Source organism: Vipera ursinii (assembly GCF_947247035.1).
Source record: "Vipera ursinii genome assembly, chromosome: 1".
NCBI lineage: Eukaryota > Metazoa > Chordata > Lepidosauria > Squamata > Viperidae > Vipera > Vipera ursinii.
The window spans coordinates 340,259,847-340,285,239 of NC_139512.1; the positions used below are offsets into that span (position 1 = coordinate 340,259,847).

Here is a 25,393-nt window from a genome sequence, read left to right on the forward strand (position 1 = left end):
TCTTTGCATCACTGTGGTGGAAGCTCAGTTTGTTAGTCATTGGTTATTATGACTATGAAAGCTGTGGTTGATCTTAACCTTTCGGTCTCAGTTAGAATTGTCAGGATTGTTGCTCGGGCTCTTTATGCAAGATTTGGAGGTTTATATTTGAATTTCTGAACTCTTCCTCTCTTCTCTTCTGTACAGAGGAATCCAACAAGAAGCACCCATTCCCTTGCCCAACTTCATACCGCACAGCCCTGACCTACTATTTGGATATCACTCATCCACCACGCACTAATGTTCTCTATGAGTTGGCACAATATGCCACAAATGCCAATGAACAGGAGCAACTGCGCAAGATGGCCTCCTCCTCTGCTGAAGGCAAGGTGGGTACTGATCTACATTCACTGCTCTCCTTAATGTTACCAAAATGTCATCTGTGGTTAGTGCCATCAAATTTGGGTTGCAGCAAACCAGACCACCAGTAGATGGTGGCAAAGATAGAGGCAAAAACTCAGCATACTGCCCTCTGGTGGTCCTCTGTATTTTTGCAGCCCTGATCTGCAAAATCCTACATTGAGCCTTTGAAGGAGAACTTGTTGGAATTGGTAGAAATAGGGGATTACCAATTTTCTTTGAATCAGACAAGCAAAATGTGGAGAGAGTTTCCTCCTTTAAATTTCTGGGAGTCTACCTCTGTGAAGATCTTACCTGGAAAGTTAATACAACCCAGGTGGCCAGAAAGGCCCAACAGAGACTTCACTTCCTCAGGGTCTTGCGGAAGAACAGGGTAGAACAACGGCTTATGACCCTCTTTTACCGGTGTACTATAGAGAGCATCCTCTCGCATTGTATTGTGGTTTGGTATGCTGGTCTGACAGCCGCGGATAGGAAAGTATTACAGAGGGTGGTAAGCACAGCACAAGACGTTGTGGACTGTCCCCTGACAGCACTGGATGACATCGCCAGGGCTCGCTGCCTTGGAAGAGTGAGGAAAATGCTCAGGGATGACTCACACCCTGGACGGTATATCTTTACTCTCCTACCATCGGGTAAGAGATATAGGAGTATAGCCAGCCGTACCAACAGGCTGAAGAACAGCTTTTATCCATGGGCTGTTAGGCTCTTGAACGGGAAATAATTTTATAAACTTTATGTATGATTGACTTGCGAGGTCGGTGTGTTGTGCAATTAGCTCACATGGTGTAATAAGATGGAGGGTTTGTTGTCACTGTGAGCTGGGGGTGGAGGCACAAAGGGAGGCTTGTACTTTGACAATAAAGATTCATTCAAAATAGTACAGAAGCTGTTTTCAAGGGTGAAATGCTAAGTGAGAAGACAGACATGCTTGATCCATGTCGCACTTAGATTTTCCTAGTCTGTTCTTCTGGTAAGGCAGAAATGGAATAGGGATGGACAGTGTCTGGGTTATCAGGATTGCTGTTTTAGCCCATGGAAAATCCCATTCTGAATGACGTCTCAAAACTTAAAAAGCAGGACTGGGAATCTCTTCATGGTGGTGCTTACACATCAGATTTGGTAGGATAGGAAGTAACCAGTCATCTTCTGCTAAGCCAGCCCTTGCAGTCTTTCTTCCTCAATTAACTTAGAGCACTCTTCCATTATTTCCCATCCTCCCGATACACTGGATGTAACTGTCATGCTATGCAATCTAGAGTGGATGGAAGTTACAGCCCAAAGCCCTTCCTGAGTACATCAAGTAAAGAGAGACCTTAAGTCCAGGGTTGATTTGTCTAGAACTGACCTTTTTTGAAAAAAAAACCCATATGGATCGCTTTCTCCCCTGTACACCGCCCCGAGTCCTTGGAGAGGGGCGGTATATAAATCTAATAAAATAAAATAAAATAAAATAAATAAATAACATAAATGTTTGCTTGATCCAGGCTTTGTATCTCAGCTGGGTTGTTGAGTCCCGGAGGAATATCCTGGCTATCCTGCAGGACACACCTTCTCTGCGGCCACCTATTGACCACCTTTGTGAACTGCTTCCCCGTCTTCAAGCTCGCTATTACTCCATCGCTTCTACATCCAAGGTGAGCACACTGGCAAGGCATGCCAAGAGCTCTCCTGTTTGACAACCCAATGTATTTTTCCCCGTTACCTTTTTTTAAACTACAAAATATGTACTTTAGTTCTTCTACCCGCCCATACCCAGTCCTTAGGTTTTTGCCTTAGTCGAAAATGACCTTTCACTTTTCCTAGGCTGGCTGGACTGACGGTTGATATTTTGTGTGAGTCTTCCCCCGCCCCCTCACTTTGAGCAACAATGAATCTCCCTACTGCAATGTTGCAACCTGAACAGTCATCGATGAGAAGTTTTAAAGATGTCAGGAGTTGGGTTACAGCTCTTGCAAATTAGAAAGAAATGATTTGTAAAAGGAGGGGGTGAAATTAATGATTTCACTAATTCCAAGGAATGATGGAAAAGGCACGAAAATGCTGATGGCACTGCCTCCTTTGTGATCTTTTTCAGCAAATCCCTAATGTGAAGATGATTTTTCTCATCCTATGTTAATTCCACCAAAGGAAGCAATGGTCTTGTTTTATTTAACGCTGGTTAGACCTGTGTCAAGTTCTGAGCATTAGAAAAAGTCTGTGACAAACTGGGTTCATATGAAAGCAACAAATGGTCCTGGGTATGGGGAGCAGATGGAGAGAGAGGAAAAGATCAGGAAAATGCTCCTCAAAACCCAAAGAGTTGCCACGTGTAAGAAGGCAACTATTGTGTCAAGAATTGAAACCAACCTGATGGCTCATAATAAAGCAATCATTGTGAAAACTTGAGGACTCCGTACTCCGTACATTAGAGAGAGGCCATCAAGCAAAGACAGGACAGCTCCCTGGATGTGTTGTAATTCTGGATTTCCTGCATCAAGCAAAGGTTTGGACTGGATGGTCTACAAGGTTGCCTATCTCCCTTACTCGTTTTTTTTTTTCTGATGTCTGAAAATCCACTGATACATTGCCTAAATACAGAGCATGGTCATATTTTATGTTCATATTTCACTAGAAACTTGTATTTGAACCTTACTATCTTTCAGTATTGAAGTTGGAATCTAGTCCTCAGTTCTGGGCTTCTCTGCCTCCTTGTATTCCAAGGAAACCCAAGTCACAGTTCTTGTCTGTACATTTTTAAGAAGAGATTGGACAACAATTTGTCTGAAATGGTATAGGTTTGTTTATGATTCAGTCTGAACCCTGGACAGAGATTAATTCTGTCACTAAGCAAAGTGTGTGATGTAAATGTAATCTAGGACTTTAGAGCTGTTGTCTCTAAAAGCTCCTGATGGCTCTTTCTTGCATTTTACCACCTCTCCAGGTACACCCAAACTCCATCCATATCTGTTCTGTTGTCGTGGAGTACACTACCAAAACAAACCGAGTAAACAAAGGGGTGGCTACTAACTGGCTGAAGAACAAGCAACCCAATGAGAATGGGCACAAATCCACCGTGCCCTTGTATGTCCGGAAATCCCAGTTCCGGCTACCCTTCAAACCTAACACTCCTGTCCTCATGATTGGGCCAGGCACAGGGATCGCTCCCTTTATCGGTTTTATCCAGGAGCGGGGCTGGCTCAAACAACAAGGTGAGTGCTCAGCTCAATTGGCCCCCTGAGCAACAGTGGGATCCCAGGTTAAATTGCTTGGAAAGCAAGACAGCGAAATCCACAGATTATTTGCTATGGTAGTGAAATAAAGCATTCACTGCAGAGGCTACTAAACAGTAGTAGGCTGGTTATCTTAGTTGTTGCATTTCTTTCCCGACAACCTATATGAGTTACCTTGTCTCATTATCATCCAAACAATCACCTTGTGAAGCAACTTGGGCTGACAGAGTGACTGGTTCAGAGCCATGCTTGGTGAGCTGTATGGTTGAGTGGGGGCTTGAATTAAAGTCTCTCTGCATTGAATCAAACATCTTGACCACTTCATTACTCTGGCCTTAATTGTGTGTGCCCAATGGCTTTTGTGTCTTGCTTCAAGGCTTCCCTAAAACAGTTGTCTGATAGCTGGCTATTTGGAGTGAGAACTTGGATCCTCAGCTAGGTAAAACTTCCGTCCATTCTTGCTGGTATCACCTTGTATAATTGCTGTAAATCATCATTGTTCCCCTGCTCCTCCTCCTCCACCTCCTAATCACCACCACCACCACCACCATCATCTGGTTATGGCCACACACTCCAGCAGACTTTGGGCAGTTTGCAAAATCCATCTTTGATTTGTCTGTGAACGACTGTTTTACAAACCAGTTCACGTTTATCTCTTCTGTAAACAAAAATATATGTTATAAACTATTGCAGTTGCCAATGGGTCAAAATGGAGCTGCAGTTTCTTTTGGCTGATTCTCCTTTTAATAGAGTAACTCAATCAGAGTCAATCCATACCTTATGGAAAAGCACTCAGTGAGGCAGAAAAATAACTTTTCAAAGGACAGAATCCTAACTGTGCAGACGATGCAACCCCAAATAATCTTTCACTCATAGCCAAATTGGAGTGAAAATCTTCTGCATTGCCCTGGCTTTGGCACGCCTACATTCAGGTGTATTGGTTTAAGCAGGAGACTGAATAAGTGAACATCTCCATCTAAATACAGGTAGTCCTTGACTTGCAACCATTTGTTTAGCAACTCCTCAGAGGTACAGCAGCACTGAAAAAAGTCTCACGGCCAGTCCTCGCACTTGCGACCATTACAGCATCCCCAGGGTTATGGGAGGAGCCCTGGTGGCCCAGTGGTTAGAATGCAGTATTGCAGGCTGATTCTGCCCACAGTCTAGAGTTCGGTCCTGATTGGGTTCCATTCTTTTATTCTTCTGAGGATGGTAAAATCCTTGGTGGAGCAGTGGGCTAATGCCTCCTTAAGTAACACCAGCTGCCTGCAATTAGTGCAGGTTCGCATCCCACCAGGCTCAAGGTTGACTCAGCCTTCCATCCTTCCGAGGTAGGTAAAATGAGGACCCAGATTGTTGGGGGCAATTAAACTAACTTTGTAATAATGCCGCTTGGGGTGTGTGTGAAAGCCCTAATAAGCAGGCATATACATAGAATGAAGGCTACTGCTAAGCTTGTAAGCCGCCCTGAGTCTTCGGAGAAGGGCGGGATATAAATGGAATTAAAATTAATTTTTTTTAAAAAAAAATGAGGACCCAGATTGTAGGGGGCAATATGCTGACATTGTAGACGGCTCAGGGCAGGCAGTAAAGCACTACGGAGCACTATAGAAGTCTAAGCGCTCACTTTGATCACATTGCTATGTGATCAACATTTGGGTGCTTGATAAACAGTGTGTACTTACATGAATGCTGTTTGCGACCTTCCTAGGTAGCTTCTGACAACCAAAGTCAATAGGCGAAGCTGGATTTGCTTAACATGGTTCACTAAACAACTGCAGTGATTTGCTTAATAATCATGGCAAAAAAAAGGTCATGAAATCAGATGCGATCACTTAGCAACCACCTTGCTTATCAGTGAGTTTAGTGGAAATTGTCATAGGCTGAGGACTACTGTAATGCTGTAGTACAGGGCTTTTCAACCTTTTCACCCATTGTACCACTTTTAGGATATGGCAACATCCGAGTACCACCAGTCGCCTAGCAAGGTGACAAAAACCTGATGATCCCCCCCCCAAAAAAGGAAAAAAGTGATGAAGTACAGGTAGTCCTCGACTTGAAACAGTTCGCTTAGTGACTGTTTGAAGCTACAATGGCACTGGAAAAAGTGCCCCCCCCCAAGCCACAGCTGAGCAAGACACCTGCCTGCCTGCCCGCCCAGCGGTGCTCTTCCTCCTGTCCGAGGTTTTCATTGTTGTGAGCATTTCTGTTGAGGATTGGCAGCGGGGGTGGGGTGTTTGGTTTTTATTCCCCCCGTCTGCTGGGTGGTTGCAGCAGATTTTGGTCACTTCATATGACCCTGGGACTCTGTGACCGTCATAAATATGAATCATTTGCCAAGCATCTGAATGTAAATCACAAGACCCTGGAGATGCTGCAATATTCCAGCTGATCAGCGCTTCTACTGGGCTCAGCAGAAGCACCAGGATCAGTACTGAGCTCCAGCTGGAGCCTGGCGCTGATCCTGGCGCTTCCGCTGAGCCCCGACAGCCCTGCAGCTCCAGCTGTCTCTCGCTCAGGCTTGTGCGGTGCTGCCACCGGTTCATCTCACTCCCCTCCCCCGCTACCACTTTTCTAGGATAGCCGCGTACCCACCTGCCAGGTGCCAATGTACCACAGGTGGTACCCGTACCACTGGTTGAAAAGCCCTGCTGTAGTAAATCTTTTCACATTTCACTTTGTGGAAGATATGAGGTTCCTAGCTCCCTCCCTCCGCACCCAGTATGCTTTTCTTCTCCATCAGAGCAATTACTGGCAAATAGCTTTCATATTTTTATCTTCAGTGATTTCTGTTTTGTGATTTCCCAAACTGTTTTGTCAGTAACAGTTATATTGTCTGAACTAGGGCTCAGATTTGGAGAGGCACATTCAGGCTGCTATTTGTTGCAAGGATGCACTCAGCAACTCTGAACTGAGGAATATGCCTTTGTGTTCTAGGCAAGGAGGTTGGGGAGACTGTGCTGTATTTTGGCTGCCGACACGAGAAGGAGGATTACATCTACAAAGAAGAACTTGCCAAATTTCTCAAAGAAGGAGCCCTTACTCAACTCAATGTGGCTTTCTCGAGGGACCAGCCAGAAAAGGTAAGCCTGTTCTATCTAAACGTTCCACCATCAGTGGGCATTTGCATTCACTTGTCCCGTTGGGCTTGTTCTGTTTGAAAAATGGGCTGTTTGTATATTTGGTGCTTGGATAATCATCTTCTGTTGAGGAAAAAAAAAGAACCAAATATGCCTGTCTTTTCCGTAATTCTAGAAAACGTTGGTAAAGACATTTTCTATTTCCTAAGTCATTCCCTGCTGTCGGTCCGGTTCAGCCGATTTTTGGACTAGGCATTTTTATTTTTTCAAAAGCGCTTTTGTAGTCCTCATATCTACCTTTAAAAAAAAAAAGTAGATGCCAGTCTTTACGGTGAAGAAGACACAGAGGATATACGCAGCTCTTAAGGCCCCCGTTGACACCCAGTTTTTGTCTCTTCAGATTTATGTGCAGCACCTGCTAAAAAAGAACAAGGAGCATGTCTGGAAGTTGATCAGTGAAGGAAACGGTCACATCTACGTGTGCGGGTAAGGATGGCGAGGCTCTTGTTGTTCACAGGTTTCCTTGCAGCAGTGAGCAGTCAGAAATTGACTTGAAAACAAGTAATTATTAATTTTGTCCCTGGGGCAGAAGTGTTAGGAAGAAAACAGCAGTGCCGTGCTGCCTGGAAATTCTGCTATTAATATCTGAGGGTACCCGGAAGGGTCGCAAACTACATAAATTATCAGTATGAATTTGCAGAAGAATTTGTCGAAAGCGCAAAAATGTTCAAAATAATTCAAGTTAGGGAAGTGGTTGAACTTCCCTGGCTATCGTGACTGAATGTCGGTCAGTCTCATAATATATGGCCTCCATCTGACTTCCCACAAACTTCAGTCTTTAACCTCATCAAGAGAACCTTTGATTTTGTTTCAAGAAATAGCCAGCTATATGTCTAAGAAGCTTTCTTATGCCATTCCAACCCGGCAGCTGACCTAGCAACTATCCATGGAGACTACAGGTCCTATCAAACTGGCTTAGTTGAAGGAATTCTGTTTCCATGCCCCAATCAGTAGATAAATGGTTCAATTTTGGGAGGAGGGGAATTCAGGTGGGAGCATTTCCTAGCTCTGCCTGGAAATAAATGGGACTGAAATGGGACCTTCTGAGGGCAATTAGACGTTTAGTATGCTTTTGTCACTTAGATCTACAAAATACCATAGTCCTCTCTTTGCACCTGCCCATCTTTAGATTCTCTTTTTATTAATTAATTAATTAATTAATTAATTAAATTTTTATACTGCCCTTCTCCCGAAGGACTCAGGGCGGTGTACAGGGCAATAAATATCAAAATGTAAATACAAAAGTTAAAAAAGAGATTAAAAAGAATTAAATAATTATGCCCAAGAATACAATACTAAAAATGTGTTAAAACTTATTTAAATCCAACCCCAAACCCATCAGACCAGGCCAGATTGTTCAAATAGATAAGTTTTTAAATCACGCCGGAAGGAGCGCAGGTAGGGGGCCATCCGGAGCTCAACCGGAAGGCGGTTCCACAGGTCTGGCGCGCCCACAGAGAACGCCCTCCCCCTGGGGGCCACCAATCGACATTCTTTGATCGGAGGCACCCTGAGGAGGCCCTCTCTGTGGGAGCGCACTGGACGGAGGGAAGTTGATGCCGGCAGCAGGTGCTGCCGTAGGTAATCCGTAGGTAATCCGGACCCATGCCATGTAGGGCTTTGTAGGTCATAACCAGCACCTTGAATCTCACCCGGAGGGCAACCTCCACAGGGTTGAAAGGCAGAATTTGTCTGCAGCCAAGATGCCATTTCTCCAAGCCTGCTTTTTGAATTTTATCTACCTTGAGTTCTAGCCACTGCTCTTCACTGACTTACCCTTTACTCTCTATTTTTTCCCCTCCTTCTAGTGATGCACGGAACATGGCCCGGGATGTGCAGAATACCTTTTACGAGATTGTAGCTGAATATGGCAAGATGAACCAGCAGGCGGCTGTGGACTATGTCAAGAAATTGATGACCAAGGGCCGATACTCTTTGGATGTTTGGAGTTAGGGGGCACTTACTGCAGAAAGGAGGGGTGTCTCAGGTGGCTGGTGGAAGAGCAGGGCAAGGACTCATCATTCTGCCTCCAGGGAAGCATCTGTGCATACCTTGACTTTCTCCAGCTCCTACCCCTTCCCTGTTAAGACAGGATGAATTTAGTGGGCTTTGGTTTTCTATGGTAAGATCTAATTGCATTGAGCTGGACTCTCAGAGCAGTGGAGAAATACCAGCATGTCTGTCTGTCTTTCATTCTTTCTTTGGTAGCTGCTACAGGACATATCTGAGGGTGGGTTTCCTGCCCGTTCTTTGCCCAACAAAAGGAACACCCTTCTTGTCTCACAGGTATCACTGCTTGGGTGGAAATGGTGCTTAGATGACCTTGGCCCTTCAACAGTCTCATTTAGCCTGATCAACAGGCTGGGGTCTTTCTTGGGTTGCACTGAAGAATACATTTTGGCAACGATTTTCATTTTGGTCAGCAGCTGGTTGTTGGGATTCATGTGGGATGGGTGCCAGGGAAATGTCTGAAGAGGAGGCAGAAGGCATCGTTTGGAAGGCAAGGGGTAGCAGCAGTGGTTTACAAGAAGCATCAGTAAAATGAAACTCATCTTCCTGTGTGTTAGCAGGCATGTGTGGAGGGTGATGGTGGATCTAGATGCTATGCCTCTCAGCATGGAGCAGAGAAGAACCTGCTTAGGATATGTCACTTTGTTCTTTCCCTCTTGGGGGAAACTTTATTTTACATGAGTGTGAGGGCTCTCCAAACCACCCCTTCTATTTCTCCCTTGCTTTGTTCCTAACTGGATGAGATCCTGGACTGAGGCTGTTCCCAGCTCTGATGCCTGCAGTCCCATGCTGCTCTTCTGAACACAAATTTGCCTCCCGTCACTTGACTCCCTGATGAAGCAGTGGTACCGTGCCTAATAATGTGTTTGGAAACTGGCCAAGCAGTCTGTCTACCGATTGTACATAACTTTAGGAAGACTTGTTCTTGAAATAAAAAAAAACCCGATTCTTTTGTTCTGCCTCTTCTGCCTCTGTGTGGACTTTTGCGGGGAAGGGAGACTGGAGGTTTTGCCAGCTACAAAGCCATAGCTGTAACTGTTAAAACAGAAGGTGAGGGAGCTTTGTTTCATAAGAACCAAGCTTATTTATGTATACTTTGATTATAATTTAACTCTATAGGGCCATGCATGACAAAATGTGTACAGTAGTATATTTAATTTTGCAATTTGCTTACTATCGACAGTCAAAACTCGGATGGGAAGTGGGAGGAAAGGAAAGGAAGTGAAAAGTTCCATTATTGTAGTAGAGTTTGGCTGGGACTTTTTAATGGGTATATTTCGCCAGAATGCAAATATCTGCTGGTTAGAAGGTAGAGCTTCTAGCCTGAGTCACAACAATCTGGTATTTGGAGAAATGATCACCCTCCACTGGGTGATTACGTTTTACCCATTCTGTGGGTTGTCTGTCTTTGCCATGCTGCCTTCCTGTTAAAAAAGACGTCTAAAGTCATAACAGATTCTACAGATGCCCTGTATTTCATAGTGCTATTTCAGGACTCAACATGCTAGGTCTAAACTTCTGTGCCCTGTCACATTTAAACATGCAAATATATTTTCTCTTCAGTACTCTGTTGCCTTTCTTGCTATTTTAAGGTATTTATAAACTAATCAGTCTCAGATGATTCAGCAACTAAGAAGCTATACCATCGCCAACAACCTAACCATAAATATGTTACTTCAAAGGAGTATCACTCACAAACATGAACCACAGAGAAGCAAAGGTGGGCACCCTCAGTTTGGACTGAAAGTACAACGAAATCAAGTTTTAACTCATGAATCGAAAGGATTAAGTATTCTACAAGGTGCAGGTCTTAAAACTTTCAGGAGCTCTCTTGACGGCTGGAGCTAGATAATTCCAACAAAATGACATTAGATGCAGCCTAGTATTTTTTTTTTAAAAAAAGTTTATTTATATCCTGCGTTTACTATTTTTTTACAAATAAGGTGGCAAACATAATCCAGCACACCTTCCTCCTCCTATTTCCCCCATAACAACCAGCCTTTGAAGCGAGTTGGGCTGAGGGAGTGACATGCCCAAGGTCACCCAGCCAACTTTCATGCCTACATTGGGACTAGAATTCGTGGACTCCAGCTTTCTAGCCTGATGCCTTAACCATTAGACCAAACCAGCTCTCTAGGGCAGGGGTAGGCAACCTTGGCTTTTTTATGACTCATAGACTTCAACTCCCAGAATTCCTGAGTCAGCTGACTCAGGAATTCTGGGAGTTGAAGTCCACGAGTCATAAAAGAGCCGAGGTTGCCTACCCCTGCTCTAGGGCTTTAAACAGGGCTCCTTCCAATCACTTGTAGTCTCCCCACCACTATCATGTGTCATCTGGAAATGTGATGTTGATCAGTGACTAAAATGCTTAAAAGAATGTGGAAAGGGAGTTCTGTATTTATCTTCCCTGTAGTATTCTTAAAACATCAAAACAAATTTCTCCACTGCATACAGCTAGCATCCTCCCATTCATTCTGTATCATTCATTGCAGTGCAACTTCTACGTAGGCCTTACCTACCTACCTACCTGTCTCTGCATGATATAGGCTAAAGTGCCAGTCATCTTCAGCCTACATGCCCAATGATCTTGTTCAGTGATGACAGCTGTTACCCAGCACATCTGGAAATCAACCTATGAGAAAGACTGCAATAGCTGTCTTTCTGTGCCTTCTGTCATGGCACTTGCCTTATGGAACAGTTTCACCCCAGAAGTATGGCTGGCCCCAATTCTGGTGGCCATCAGAAAGCAGTGAAGACCCTGGCTTTTCTCTCAGCAATAGGGCTGGGATGTTGATGGTATGGTTGAGGGATGCAAGTATAATCAGGGCCTCAATGTTGCTTCAAATGTTTTAATTATATTGTGGTTTTGATTCCTGTCTGCTGCCCATAGTTCCTTCTGGTAGATGGACAGCCATATAAGCTTAATAAGACTACCTCAAGGACAATCTGTGTGTATTAGCTTATTTTGTCTTGTACCACATTTCTCTACACATTAGACAAGAGAGGGACCAACCAGCAAACCAGGGGATATGGGATTTGCAACATCTGTTTTTAAGGGACAGGAGAAAATCAAAACACTGCCTAAAAATATCCAAATAAAACTGCTGAAAGAAATTCCAGTGCTTTGAACAATATTTGCACTGTTAGGTTGGTGATACACAGCTCTTCCCAAGAATCTCAGGAAAGGTCATAACTCCTATATAGCACTGCAGCCCTAAAAAAAAGACTTAGCTATTTCTTTTTGCTGTGTTAGTTCCAAACTAGATTGGTATAACTGGCTTTGCAAATTCTTCTGAATGACCAGTTGTGAGTGAGGTTAATATGCCTTCTTGGATAATGACCTGCCACTATTTAGGGTAGCTGGGGAAAATGCTGCCTCCCCCCCCCCCAACTATGATAGGACAATTCCCAAGATCCCAAACCTTTGGGAAAATGCTCTCCCACACATTTCCAGAATATCAAACTGGGGAAGACCATTTTGGAACATGTAGAAGAATGACTACCTGTATTGTGGAATCTGATAGTTGCCTTTGTCTTACAGCAGCTATCCAAAATATGATGAATGAGTCCCCCTATCCCTTAAAATGTGCTTTGCCGCTATGAGGAAGCGTCTGGTAACAGAATTTCTCCATATGCTATAGAAAGCAAGGGTTATAAAGATTCCATTATGCAAGTTTCAAATACAAAATTGTTGGGGTTTAAAAAATAAGATATTTGTACCACCACTTGAATACTGCCTACTGCAACAAATACGCCTGCAGCAGCAATGTACTTGATCATGAAAGATATGGCATCCATTTTCACAAAGAGTAAGACTTTCCTTAGTCTTCCTTCTTCTAAAATTGGGGTAGGAACTGTCTTCTCTAGTGGCTGTTGACCTTCCCCTCTCAGGCGTGCAGGCAGCACTAACCAAGGCTAAGTAAGGGATGATGGGAATTTTAATCCAAAACACACAGACAGCTCTGCACTGCTTAGCCCAGGGGTAGGCAACCTTGGCTCTTTTATGACTCGTGGACTTCAACTCCCATAGCTGGCTCATAGCTGGAATTCTGGGAGTTGAAGTCCACGAGTCATAAAAGAGCCAAGGTTGCCCACCCCTGGCTTAGCCTGACCCTTAGCCAGCTAAGCATCTTAGGCAGAGGAAAGCTTTTCCGTCTCCCTCTTCGGCAAGAGAAAAAATTGGGAGGAAAAAAATTCCAAAACGCCAGTGAAGAAAAACTGCTACCAATCAGGGCAGGCGTGCTTTGGATTCACACCATTTTCAGATGTGTTTTCAGTGCAATGGGTTTCACTGAGGCTATAAAGTTCCCTTGAAAATGGTGTGAACCCTCTTAATCTCACATTTGTGAGATCTGGTTGCTCATTCCAGGAGCAGTGATTCAGCAGCATTCCTAAAACATGGGATTGGAGTCTGAGACACATGATGGTGTACGGTGCCCTCCTAATAGGGCCCTGAGCTTTATGAAGTGTCTTATGCGCTGTATTTAAGAATCAGCAGGTACATTCTTGGGATTTCAGATTTTTATATCCTTAACTTGGTACTATTTCCCTTGCCTAGAAGTGCCAGGGACCCAGGCTTCTCTACGTTCTTTTATTTCCCAGCTTCCCCCCCCCGCTTAATGTGACAAGAATACATATTTAAAGACAACAATGCATGTTTGGATGTAGGCCAGCTTTTCCCAGTTTTAGAACCACTATACACTTAAGGCAGACAAATGACGATATGGACTGAGATTGGAGGAAGCCAGGTGCCAACGATGCTGCTGCTTGCTCGGCCAACTATGATCAAATAAAGGTTATTTTTCAGCTTCTCTGGCAGGATGCCTCCTAGGTGCTTGTGAATCCATGTTCCAAAGAGCACGGGGGGGGGGGGGGGGGAAGAAGCGCTGGGTCTTTGGCCCTCAAGGGCTGAGAAGGCAACTCCAGGAGGAGAATTGTGAGGAGGCGGCTGAAAGTAATCACGTCAGGTTTGTCATAAAATATACACAGAGGAGGGAAATCAGGCTCTGTATTGAAGGTGTAGCTGAGAAACTGTCCCCTCCGCTCATAGTAAGGAAGAAATCTTAAGATAGGGGAACATTTCTGGAGATGGGGAGGGAAGAAATCAACCCAGCAGAAATAGTGAGAACACTCTTTGCCCATATAATCTGCTTCCAATAATACAGTTAATGTCCTCAGTAATAAACATTAGATGGCCTAGGTTGAACTTGCTCCCTTCCTTTTCCTGTGACTCAGTTTGGGCAGACAGCCCCCTGCTTCGAAGGAAGGGTACAAAAACCATACAGGTGTCAGCTGGGAGTTGTAATCTGAGAGTCACTTGAGTTCCTCACACAGTACTTTACCCTAATCCTTGAATCTGACACCTGATTAAGTCCAGAGTTCCTTTTGGCAGCAGGAAGGCCTCAAGGCCCCATGCTAGTGGTAGAAGCACTACTCAAGACGTGGTTTCATTGACATCTGTATGCAAGAGAATCACAGGGAGGCAGAAGGAGGAGGAGGAGGAGAACACCCAGCGTGCTGTGGATCCTTCGGTCAGCATAGTAGCGCTCCCTCCAACAGTGATAACGAGGAAGGGGGAGAGGCACTTGAAGGCTCATTCCTTCTTGGTCTTATTCTGGAATTTCTGGTGAACAACTCGTAATGTGGTGAAGAAGTTGCCAGTAAAGAGGGTGAGGAAGGGAAAGGCACACATCAGGACCTGCCAGTGCAATTAAAACAGTCAGTGATTAATGCTTTAAGAGGAAGAGAGAGAGAGAGAGAGAGAGAGAGAGAGAGAGAGAGAGAGAGAGAGAGAGAGAGAGAGAGAGAGAGAGACTCGGCAGTTCTCAAAAGGACTGGACTGCTGAAGAGAGAGATCAATTTAGCAAAACTGTCAGGAATTCTAGAGTAGAACAGGAAGAGCATCACAAAGCATCAGAAAGGTATTTTACTATGAGTTTTAGTTCAAAGTGTTAAAGCAGCTATGTCTTTTGAGGCTTGTATATTTATAAGGCTGTCCTTAGCTGTCTTTATGTGTAGATGTGCAGCCACTTTAATCAGAATTTAATCAGAACAGAATAGAGATGGAAGGGACCCTGGAGGTCCTCAAGTCCAACCCCCTGCTCAAGCAGGAAACCCTATACCATTTCACTTTGATGATGTTTTTAGAGAAAGTGTTGTTTTTATCCACACAATTGATTGGGAACAGCCTTGGAAGCAGCTGAACAAAAGGAGATAGCTGCTTTTAATGCTTCAAAGATGGGAGCTTTGCTCATACCAATATCCTTTGTGAAATGTCTCTTTTGAATGCTTTGCACGAGCCCAACCTGGCTTTTTACAAGTTTCCACTTTCAAATCCCTTCACTTGTTAAGGGCGAGTCACAAATGAAAGCCAACTGAATAGCCATGCTTTGGAAAGAACTGTGAATCCGAATGCAGATGGTCCTTGTTTTACAGTGTCTAAATCTGCTGGGGATGTAGTAATAATTGGAGGATCGCAAGTTCCTCATCCCAGCATATAGCATCATCTGAAGGCAGGCAGTAGCCCAATGACATTTGCTTACGTGTTGTTTTTGTACCTTCCTTTACTTATTCACATCCCAAAGAGGCAGAACAACGGATTCACTAGCACTTCTTTTTTAGCAGACAGACTGAATGGACAACACTGGACCCTCTTTACAGGACACCTTGCTGGCACTGTTTCATGTTACATGGCATTGCCTGTTCTTGAAATCCAGTATGTGTTTCTTATTTGCTTTGTTAATCTTTCGAAAGTTCCTCCTCCTGACTTGCCCTACATTTCAGTCTTGATTTTAGATTAAGTTCAATTCGCACATGTCAATAAAGATTCTCCATTATCCAGCAGAGTTGTCTGGAAGCTGAATCATGACAACCGGATTTCTTTTCTTTTTGGTTTGAAATGTCTTGCTGCTTGTCCCAAGTGGCTTCTTCAGAGCAAAACCGAAGAAGATTCAGACTGAAGAAGCAAAATATTTCAAATCAAAAAGAAAAGAACTCCAGATGCCATGACTCAACTTCCAGATCAGTTCATACATGTTGGCAGAGCCAACATTTCATCCCTACAGAACAACCCAACTAACCTTAAATAAGAAACAGCTTTACAATCAAGCTCTTCGAACATACACACACTTCCACTCTGGGCAGAGACAGGGATTTCCCAACCATGCTGCCCTTTGCGCAATATTTTAATTTATTTATGTGATTTATCACCACTTTAGTCTGGAAGGATTCTATGAATGAAAAAGCTCATGCTCTACCATTGAGCCACGATGTTCATCATTTGCAGAAGGAGTTCCCAAACTCTACATGACTTAAAACAGCATTCATTTTGAGGAAACCTACTTTCATTTTCCCAAATCAGAAACATAAGAAAGGGGTTTTCTTGCCTGAAATCAATATCTTTTAAAATGCTATAAGCGTGCAAAATACTAGCAGGCTGTAAGCTGACTGGCACACTCTCCTAGCCAGCCATGCTGAGATAACAATCAATCCCTCTGAATATTCTGACAATCTTCCATCCCCTGCCTGTAAGCCTGTTAAAGATTGTTATTCACACTATGAGATAAGCGGATATAATGGGCAAAGGGGTTTGGGAGGATTACTGAGAGGGTTTCATATACTTTACCATGAGTATCAATCACACTGGCAGCATTTAGAACACATTTGGTTATTTCTGAAAGTAATGACAAAGCTTGCAATTGATGCAACCGGGCCATGATTTTGAAAGTGTGGGAAAAGAACAGCATTTCCTCTTCCTGTGCCTACAAATTCGCTCTTACCTGCCATTCTTTGCATTCTGGATGGCTGGCTAGTTGGAAGAGTGTGACAGCATTGAACAGTTGCCAGAACTAGAGAGAGAAGATAATTGTTTTATTTGCAATATCTCAGATTTTCACCCTCAAATGTATCACTGTGAGATCACTTGCATCACTGTGAAACCAGTGGTTTTTGGCAGTAGAATTTTTAGGATTTTTAGTCAAAACACACTCTTTCAAAACTACCTGAGAATTCTCTGCTCAGATGAGCATCCCTGCCGTCCCCCGTCCCCTCCCCCCTGGAATTTCAACATAAAAGCACAGGCTTTTTTAGCAGTTTAATTATCACAATAAAGCCTGAGAGTTTACTTGGGACAAAATGCATCTCAAAGCCAGATTATTCACATGAGTTAATCAGTAGGTGCATCTAGGAGAAAAAAGACACATGGAACACTAGTCACACATCAAATTATTATTTCAATTACTCTTCACCTCAATCTTTCTTTTTTTAGGCACCACCACCCCTCCAGCCCTGTACCAAGCACAGTGAAAAAATCAGGCAGTTTCCCCCTCTAAAAGCTGGCAATGAGATGGGGAAAAATACGGTATCTCTTTAAGGAGTGCAATAGGTTTAAAACACAAAAACAGAACAAGGAATCAGATGAATTTTCTCAAACCACAAAGTATGGCAGAATCCCCTGTACCTGCCAGTTTCGATGGCGACTTGGCAACACTGCCCTGCCCACGCTGGTCATAAGAATATTACCATCCCTTGTAACAAACTTTCACTTTGTAAAGAGGTTTGGAGGGGAAGGAAGCTTGTTCCTTTAAGCATCTCTTCACGTAACATTATTATGAAGTAAAAGTTCGATTCTCTAATTTACTTTATATATTTATAAAATGAAACAAAATATATGATTATGAAATAAATGTTTCATTGTCTCTCATTTAGTCAGTTGTTTATAAACAGAGCGTACATCTACCCTGAAAAAGAGCTAATAGGAGGAAAGACAAAATATACAAGAACTCTACATTAGTCTAGTCTAGTCTAGTGGTGAAGGCACCAGTCTAGAACCTGAGAGACTGTCTAGTCCCGCCTTACACATGAGTGATTTGTGGCCAGCCATTCACCCTCAGCCCAACCCACCTCACAGGGCTGTTGTTGTGAGGAAAACAGGAGGCAGGAGGAGTATTAAGTATGTCTGCCACATTGAGTTATTTCTAAAAAAATAATAAAAGGCAGAATATAAATAGCTAATTTACAAATCCAATAAAATAAATAAAATAATTAAACAAAATACACTGAAGAAACTATTCCCCTGTCAGATCAAATAAACCTGGTTTTGTCTTGCCTAGAGTAACGATAATCCCCAAAGAAGTGAAACACACTTACTTGGCCGAAGAAGAGGAACGGAAGCAGGAAAGTGAGGCCTCTCCACATCCAGGACTGGAAACCTTCTGCAAGGAAAAATGCACAGCCAAAGAATCAGGCCACGGTCCAGCAGTCCCAATGGCCTCTTCAGACTGACTGGAGCTGGCGATCTTTGGAAGACTTGACAGTTAACACAGACCTCTTACCTCTGCTAGGCTAGCATTGCCAGAAAAGGAAATAGAGAAGCTTAGAGACAGGCAAAACATTGTTAAGAGCCTGCCTCCACAAGAATAAAAGGCTCAACTCTTTGAGAAGGGAAGGGTAAAAGCTGGTTTGAAAAGCAGACCTACTTCCCAGTCAGATTCAGAATTTTGTTTTTTTTAAAAAAATATGTAACATGGCTATTAGCAATTCTGTTTTTTTAAAAAACTATACCTAGATGAGGACTCTAAAAACGTTAATATCTCTAAGCCAGAATGAAACATGATTAAAAAAAGTCCCTTCATATCAAGCTCATCAGGTGAATTCAGAGACACTCCTAAGTAATTTTCTTGAATACGGCATGAAATAGCCATGACCTTATTTTGGGGTGTTTTTTTCTATTTGCTAATATAGGTTACAGCCCTGGGTGGGATTCCCTTGAGATCTCCCATCCAAATATGAACCAGACCTGATCTAAATTGATGACACAAGCCTAAGATCTACTTCCAGTATCCAAGGGTAGGGAAAAACTGCAATTTGGAGGGATTATGGATCACACAAGCATCCTTGCAGGATGAGAACTGACAAAGCAAGCCTAGAGACAGAAGCTTTTGCTGTCCGTATGGCATTGGCCTGCTGTGGTTTCCCATCCCTAGTATTTCACAATGATCCCACCTTTATGGCCACCAAGAGCTCTTCCTCCTTTCAAAAGCCAGTGACCAGAAGAGCATCTTCTGTAGGGATGACTTCTGTAGGGATGACTTAGTGAAGGAAGATCCCCATCTCTCACACAGGAGAGTTTGCCTCAGCAAAGGAAAAAGAGAAAGCAGAAATGCTACCTACCCACAGTGAGATCCATGGTGTGTCGTTCACCCAGAGCTCTTAGCCGGTACAAGCAACCACTCTGGTAATAATACTGAAGAAACTGGACAAAGCCTATCAAAATTTCAGCAAGGGAGATCAAAATTCAGGGCAGCAGCATATACACTAAGATACTGAAATTATCCATCCCTCATTGTTACTCTAAAGCGTCCCTTAAAAGCAAAGCTCTAGTTTTAAACCTTTTCATCCATTACCTTTGGTGGTAGCGTGGTTTTTCCTTTCTTAAAAATAAAAACATCTAGTGTTCACGGTACTGGGGTGGGGTGGGGAAGCTCAAATACATTTGAGCTGCTTCAGCTACAGCAATTTGCTCTTTGCCTCAATGCCATCTCCTATGCCACTACCCTTTCATCTCAATTTCATCCCATGAGGAAACCCTTACATAGAATTGTTTGACTGCCCCTTATTCTTATTCAAACAGAAGCCTTCGCTAGAAAATGGCATTCTGTGTTCCATGTTGCAGAATTCTGGCAATGCAGCTATGAAAATAAAGGCTGGAATTTATTGTTTTACTGACAGCCTGACACTTGTGGGTCTTCAACCGCTTCCCTCCTCCCTCTTCTTTAATGAAGTCCCACTTACTCTGATACATGGAGAATGTGAGGAACTGATTTCTGAACTTCTGGTACATCAGGCCATCTGGCCTGCAAAGATAAGAGGGAATGCAGAAACATACATGTAATCAGAATTCACTGACATGTGATGGGCACTGGCTATTCTCCTAAAAGGCTCCAGAAAGGAATTAAGTAAACTCTTGAGCTATTAGTTAAAACCACTGAAATCACAAGCATTATGCTCATATTTTTTTCTCCTTGAAATTACCAAGACAACTGAGATGAAGACTCACCAAGTCAGCATGACCCCTGAGAGGAAGGTGGAAATGTAGTGATGAAGCACCCACCAGCCTTTAATCCTGGAAGAGCAAGCATTAAACCAGTTTCATTAATATTTTTCTTTTAAACACGGCAGCCCAATATACCGAGACAATGTCGGGAGCTCCATTTGGAAGGTGCCAGGGCAGTAGCAGCTGGAATATCTTGCGCTGAATGCCAAACACCGTGTCAATGACCATACCTTTAAGGAAAATGTCTGAATTGCCACTTGAGGAGACATGCTCCCCATTCTACTCTTAAGATTGCAAAGAACTTCCAGGAATGATTTTCTCCACAGAAATGCTGAAAAAGCTCTGCTGTCAGAACAGGAACTGCCGTGCTAGATGGACCTGCCCCCTGACTGCATACGTAAGGCAGGGTTTTTAAGGGGATGCTTCCAAATTCAATTCCCAGAATGTTAAAGCAGGACTAGGAAAGATTTTACAGAAAAGATACAAGGAGTACTGGCTAAATATATACTGTATGTGACCTCCTTATAGCTTAAGGAAGGAGAGACGCTGAACAGAAGCACTACTTACTTAGAACCATTGTTGATCAAGATGCTCTCTCGAATTGTCAGTGTGCAGTAATACCAGACCAGGAGAAAATTGAAGACAGCATCAGTTACCCTTGTCATAAAAAGTGAGAAAGTGATGGGTCAATTGTAGTAATAGAATTGCCTGGTGAAGTGAGTGGCTGCTTGCTGGTTTCTATCTCTGGGCTAGAGAATGGGATCGGAAGGGACCTTGGAGGTCTTTTAGTCCAGGGCTTTTCAACCAGTGGTACGGGTACCACCTGTGGTACATTGGCAGCTGGCAGGTGGGTACGCGGCTATCCTAGAAAAATGGTAGCGGGGGAGGGGAGTGAGCTGAACCGGTGGCAGCACTGCACAAGCCTGAGCGAGAGATGGCTGGAGCTGCAGGGCTATCAGGGCTCAGTGGAAGTGCCAGGAGCTCGGCACTGATCCCGGCGCTTTTGAGCCCAGAGGAAGCGCCGATCAGCTGGAATGTTGCAGCATCTCCAGGGTCTTGTGATTTACATTCAGATGCTGGGCAACTGATTCCTATTTATGACGGTCACAGAGTCCCAGGGTCATGTGAAGTGACCAAAACCTGCTGCAACCACCCAGCAGATGGGGGTGAATAAAAACCAAACACCCACCACCACCACCACCGCTGCCAATCCTCAACAGAAATGCTCACAATAATGAAAACCTCGGACAGGAGGAAGAGCACCGCCGGGTGGGCAGGCAGGTGTCTTGCTGGGCACTTTTTTCAGTGCCATTGTAGCTTCGAACAGTCACTAAGCGAACTGTTTCAAGTCGAGGACTACCTGTACTTCATCACTTTTTTCCTTTTTTGGGGGGGGGGATCATCATTTTTGACAGCTTTCTAGGTGACTGGTGGTACTTGGATGTTGCCATATCCTAAAAGTGGTACAATGGGTGAAAAGGCCCTGCCAAGAGCTCCTATAATGTTCCAGAAAAATGGCTGTCCAATCTCTTCTTAACAACCTCTCGTACTGGAGGAACTGCCGACTATAGAAGAATGGACTCTAAAAGTTTCTGACCTGGCGGAAATGGCAAAGATTTCGGCTTACTTGAAAGATCATTCGCAAGAACGTTATATTATGGAGTGGAAAAAGTGGATTGATTATATTCAGAACAAATATGGGACTAAAAAGTTTCATTTAGCATTTGAATAAGTTTCCTTTTCTTTTTTCTTTCTTTTTATATGTAACATTAGTATTGCTTGTAGTCATTTTATATGAGCTAGAGGGCGATAGAGTTAATAGTTTATTGTTGTTAGCATATGGATGTTTATGATTGTTCTTTGTTTTTATACCTTGTACTTAGCTCTGGGAAGTCAGGGGGGGGAATGGGGGGAGGGATAGGGAGGGTTAGGTAGGGGTGGGGGAGGGGGGATTGTTAAAGATAAAATGTACTGTAAAACTTTTCAATAAAAAAAAAACCTCCCGTACTGAAGCACCCACAACTTCTGGAGGCAACCTGTTTCACTGATTAATTGTTCTCACTGACAGGAATTTTTTCCCCTTAATTCTAGGTTGGACCTCTCTTTAAAGATCAGCCAAGATCAGCTAAATGCAGGTAGTCCTCGACTTACTATCAAAATCTGGGTGCTTGGCAACCAGCATGTATTTACAAAGGTTGCAGCATCCCAGGGCTCTTTCGTGACCTTCCCAGGAGGCTTCCGACAAGCAAAATTAATGAGGGAAGCTACGTGATTCACTTAACAACCATGACAAAAATAAGGTCGTAAATTCAGGCACGACTCAGTTAACCACTTTGCTTAGCCACAGAAATCCTGCTTCCCAACTATGGTTGTAAGTCAAGGACTACCTGTGTTTTGTATGGACAAGGATCAGCGAGGCCTGGATTCTAATCCATGCTCACCCAGAGAAACTCACCGGGGGAACTTTGGGCCAAGCAATCCAACCTGACACATAATGGCGTTGTGGGATGCACACGTGCCTAAGTTGTAAAGTTACAAAGGGTGGGGTACATAGAACAACCATTTATAGCTTTTCAACCTTTTCACCTATTGTACCACTTTTAGGATATGGCAACATCCAAGTACCACCAGTCACCTAGAAAGCTGTCAAAAACTTGACCCCCCCCCAAAAAGAGGAAAAAAGTGATGAAGTACAGGTAGTCCTCGACTTACAACACTTCGCTTAGTTACTGGTTTGAAGTTACAATGGCACTGAAAAAAGTGCCCCCCAAGCCACAGCCGAGCAAGACACCTGCCTGCCCACCCGGCGGTGCTCTTCCTCCTGTCCGAGGTTTTCATTATTGTGAGCATTTCTGTTGAGGATTGGCAGTGGTTGTGGTGGTGGGTGTTTGGTTTTTATTCCCCCTATCTGCTGGGTGGTTACAGCAGGTTTTGGTCACTTCACATGACCCTGGAACACTGTGACCGTCATAAATATGAATCAGTTGCCCAGCATCTGAATGTAAATCACAAAACCCTGGAGATGCTGCAACATTCCAGCTGATCAGCGCTTCTTCTAGGCTCAGCGGAAGCGCTGGGATCAGTGCCGAGCTCCACCTGGAGCCTGGCGCTGATCCTGGCACTTCCACTGGGCCCTGACAGCCCCCCCAAAGTGCTGATCCTGGCGCGTTTGCTGAGCCCTGACAGCTCTGCAGCACCAGCCATCTCTCGCTCAGGCTTGTGTGGTGCCACCACCAGTTCAGCTCATTCCCCTCCCCTGCTATCACTTTTCTAGGATGGTCGCGTACTACCTGCCAGGTGCCAATGTACCACAGGTGGTACCCGTACCACTGGTTGAAAAGCCCTGATTTATAGTGTACACAGGGTTACCAAGTGCCTTTTGCGGTAACACTATGGAGGGTTAACATTTTATTCCCTATGATTATTACTTCTTTATTAAAGAAAATTATATAGCTGTCCAAAGTAACTATGGGTAGTGAAGAAAATTAAAACATAGGACACTAAAAACAAAACGACCATTTGAAACAATAACCAATGTAAACATAAAATGCACAATCATCAATTAACCATCTTATGCCAGCTCCATCAGCAACATTTCTTCCATTGCCTAAGGGAAAAACAACTTCACTACTTTGCTAAACTGTTAGTCATTTTAGTTATGGTATTTCATCAATGGTGTAACAATCCCAATTTTAAGAGGTCCCTCACCACACACATAAAAAGAAAGCGTGAGAAAAACTCCTCTCCCTCCATTACTGTATTCATGGTGAATCTAAGTTATCTTTCACATCCCAGAATAAGAGACAGTTACTATATGCTTCCTTCCCTCCAAGGAAATGGCACTAGTCTGTTCACCTCTGCTCCAGTGATGGGAAGATTCTGCCATTTAAATAATCCTCCCTTTTTAATAACAGTGGAAGTTTTGTGGGCTTTCCAAAATCTTTCTCATCTGCACAGAAGACAGCCACGCAGAGCTGGGTGTAAGCCCAGGTGGCAAAGAACGGGAGGGAGGTGTCACTGCTTCTACCTCTTATCACTATTAACAACTAAAGTTGGCAGCTTACAATTTTTAGCATGTTTACATTTACTGGATGTCCAGTAAAATTAATCTCACTGTACTGAAGGGCTGCTGCCTTCAACACCTGATTGCCTTTCCAAGAAAGCAAGCCGTCTCTGCCATGCCACTTCCCAAAGTCCTCTGTGGATTGGAGGTAGCAACTTTAGCTGGCTGAAAGGCAGGGGAGAGGTTGTGCCTCTTTCAGGACTGTGCACTCACCTGGAGTTAAGGAGGAAGCGGCAGGTGAAGGAGATGATAAGCAAAATGATGGTGAGGTAAAGCTTGAACTTCTCGTACTCATCCTTATATGCAAACCTACATGGGGCGGCAGAGGGGGAGGGGGAATAAACCAGTTCCAAGAGCCATTTGTAATCCTGGCTCCAAACCAGCTATCTTCCCAGTACCTTGTGACTGTAACTCCCCAAATCCCCAATCCTAAGAGATGGAGTTCCAGCATAATCTGAAGGATGTTAGATGGAGAAGAACTTTTCAAGCTCTTTATCTACAGGGTGTCTTCAACATATGTCTGCAACTGAATCCAGAATTACAGACACATGTCACTGCAGTTGTAAGTCGAGGCACTCACGTGACTGGAAGTAATTTTCTGGCCTTGTTTTGCAGTGGCTAAGTGAGTGCTGCAGTCAAGCACATGCCATGGTTGTTAAGCAAACCCATCCATTTAAATGGGTGGGTTTTTGCTGGAAACCAGCAAAAACATTCATGAATCGCAGTTGTGTGATAGCAGAAGGGCTGGAGACTGCTTTATGGGCTGCAGAGAACCTATTCCATGGCTATCATAACTTTGAACAGTTGTGAAACAATTGGTCATTGAGTGAGGACTACCCTGTATGGCAATGAACTATATGTCTGTGACTATAATAAATACTGATTTGATTTGAAAGCTCTCTGGAGCTTGGGACTCTGATGTCTTAAGGAACACTTTATTCTCATATGAGCCTGCCTAGCAATGAGCATCCAAACAGTAAAAAGAGTTGATGGAATGAAATACCCTCCCTGCAGGCATTAATTAAATCAATTAAATTTTACTTAGGGGAGTATAGTTCTTTTTTAAAGAATACACCTGTGTTTCACCATGCATCGTTTTGTGCCTGTTTATGATTAATATGATTCTGTACAGGATCTTGGGTTACGACCATTAGGTTCAGTAACTATTCAAAGTTACAGTGGTGTTGAACAAATGTTATTTACAATGGGTCCTCATAATTCTGACTGTTGCAGCATCCTCATAGTTGAACGACTGTCTTACAGCGTTCCCTGTACTGGGAGAGCTGGCAGGAAGTCAGTGTCACATGAAGGCCTTGCTTAATGACCTTCATGGTCCTCACTTATTGACAGCAAGAAGGGGATGCTGATCATCACTAAGCAATGGGGTCATGTGATATTCTTCTTTGCAACTGCATCACTTAGTGATAGTAGTCCCAGTCCCAACTGCTGACATAAGCCAAGTCAAAAACAATATACATATATAACATACAACACCCAGCATCTTGGCTTATTTGAT

The 25,393-nt window shown here is 43.6% G+C and overlaps 2 protein-coding genes across 2 annotated transcripts in view; one reads left to right on the forward strand and one right to left on the reverse strand.

The window, feature by feature from the left end:
* Positions 1-9,740, forward strand: part of POR (cytochrome p450 oxidoreductase) — a 37,455-nt gene extending 27,715 nt beyond the window's left edge. Inside the window, exons 10-15 of the mRNA XM_083372721.1 lie at positions 187-368; positions 1,887-2,036; positions 3,323-3,590; positions 6,549-6,694; positions 7,092-7,177; positions 8,560-9,740. Of these exons, the coding sequence (XP_083228847.1) occupies positions 187-368; positions 1,887-2,036; positions 3,323-3,590; positions 6,549-6,694; positions 7,092-7,177; positions 8,560-8,704 (977 nt within the window). The 3' untranslated portion in view covers positions 8,705-9,740. The remainder of the gene's footprint in view (positions 1-186; positions 369-1,886; positions 2,037-3,322; positions 3,591-6,548; positions 6,695-7,091; positions 7,178-8,559) is intronic.
* Positions 9,741-10,654: 914 nt separating this feature from the next.
* The window catches only part of TMEM120A (transmembrane protein 120A), a 31,371-nt gene continuing 16,632 nt past the window's right edge, over positions 10,655-25,393 (reverse strand). Inside the window, exons 5-12 of the mRNA XM_083349535.1 lie at positions 24,091-24,186; positions 20,382-20,471; positions 19,818-19,883; positions 19,553-19,614; positions 18,932-19,024; positions 17,909-17,973; positions 16,540-16,608; positions 10,655-14,459 (exon numbers count right to left, since the gene is read on the reverse strand). Of these exons, the coding sequence (XP_083205661.1) occupies positions 14,355-14,459; positions 16,540-16,608; positions 17,909-17,973; positions 18,932-19,024; positions 19,553-19,614; positions 19,818-19,883; positions 20,382-20,471; positions 24,091-24,186 (646 nt within the window). The 3' untranslated portion in view covers positions 10,655-14,354. The remainder of the gene's footprint in view (positions 14,460-16,539; positions 16,609-17,908; positions 17,974-18,931; positions 19,025-19,552; positions 19,615-19,817; positions 19,884-20,381; positions 20,472-24,090; positions 24,187-25,393) is intronic.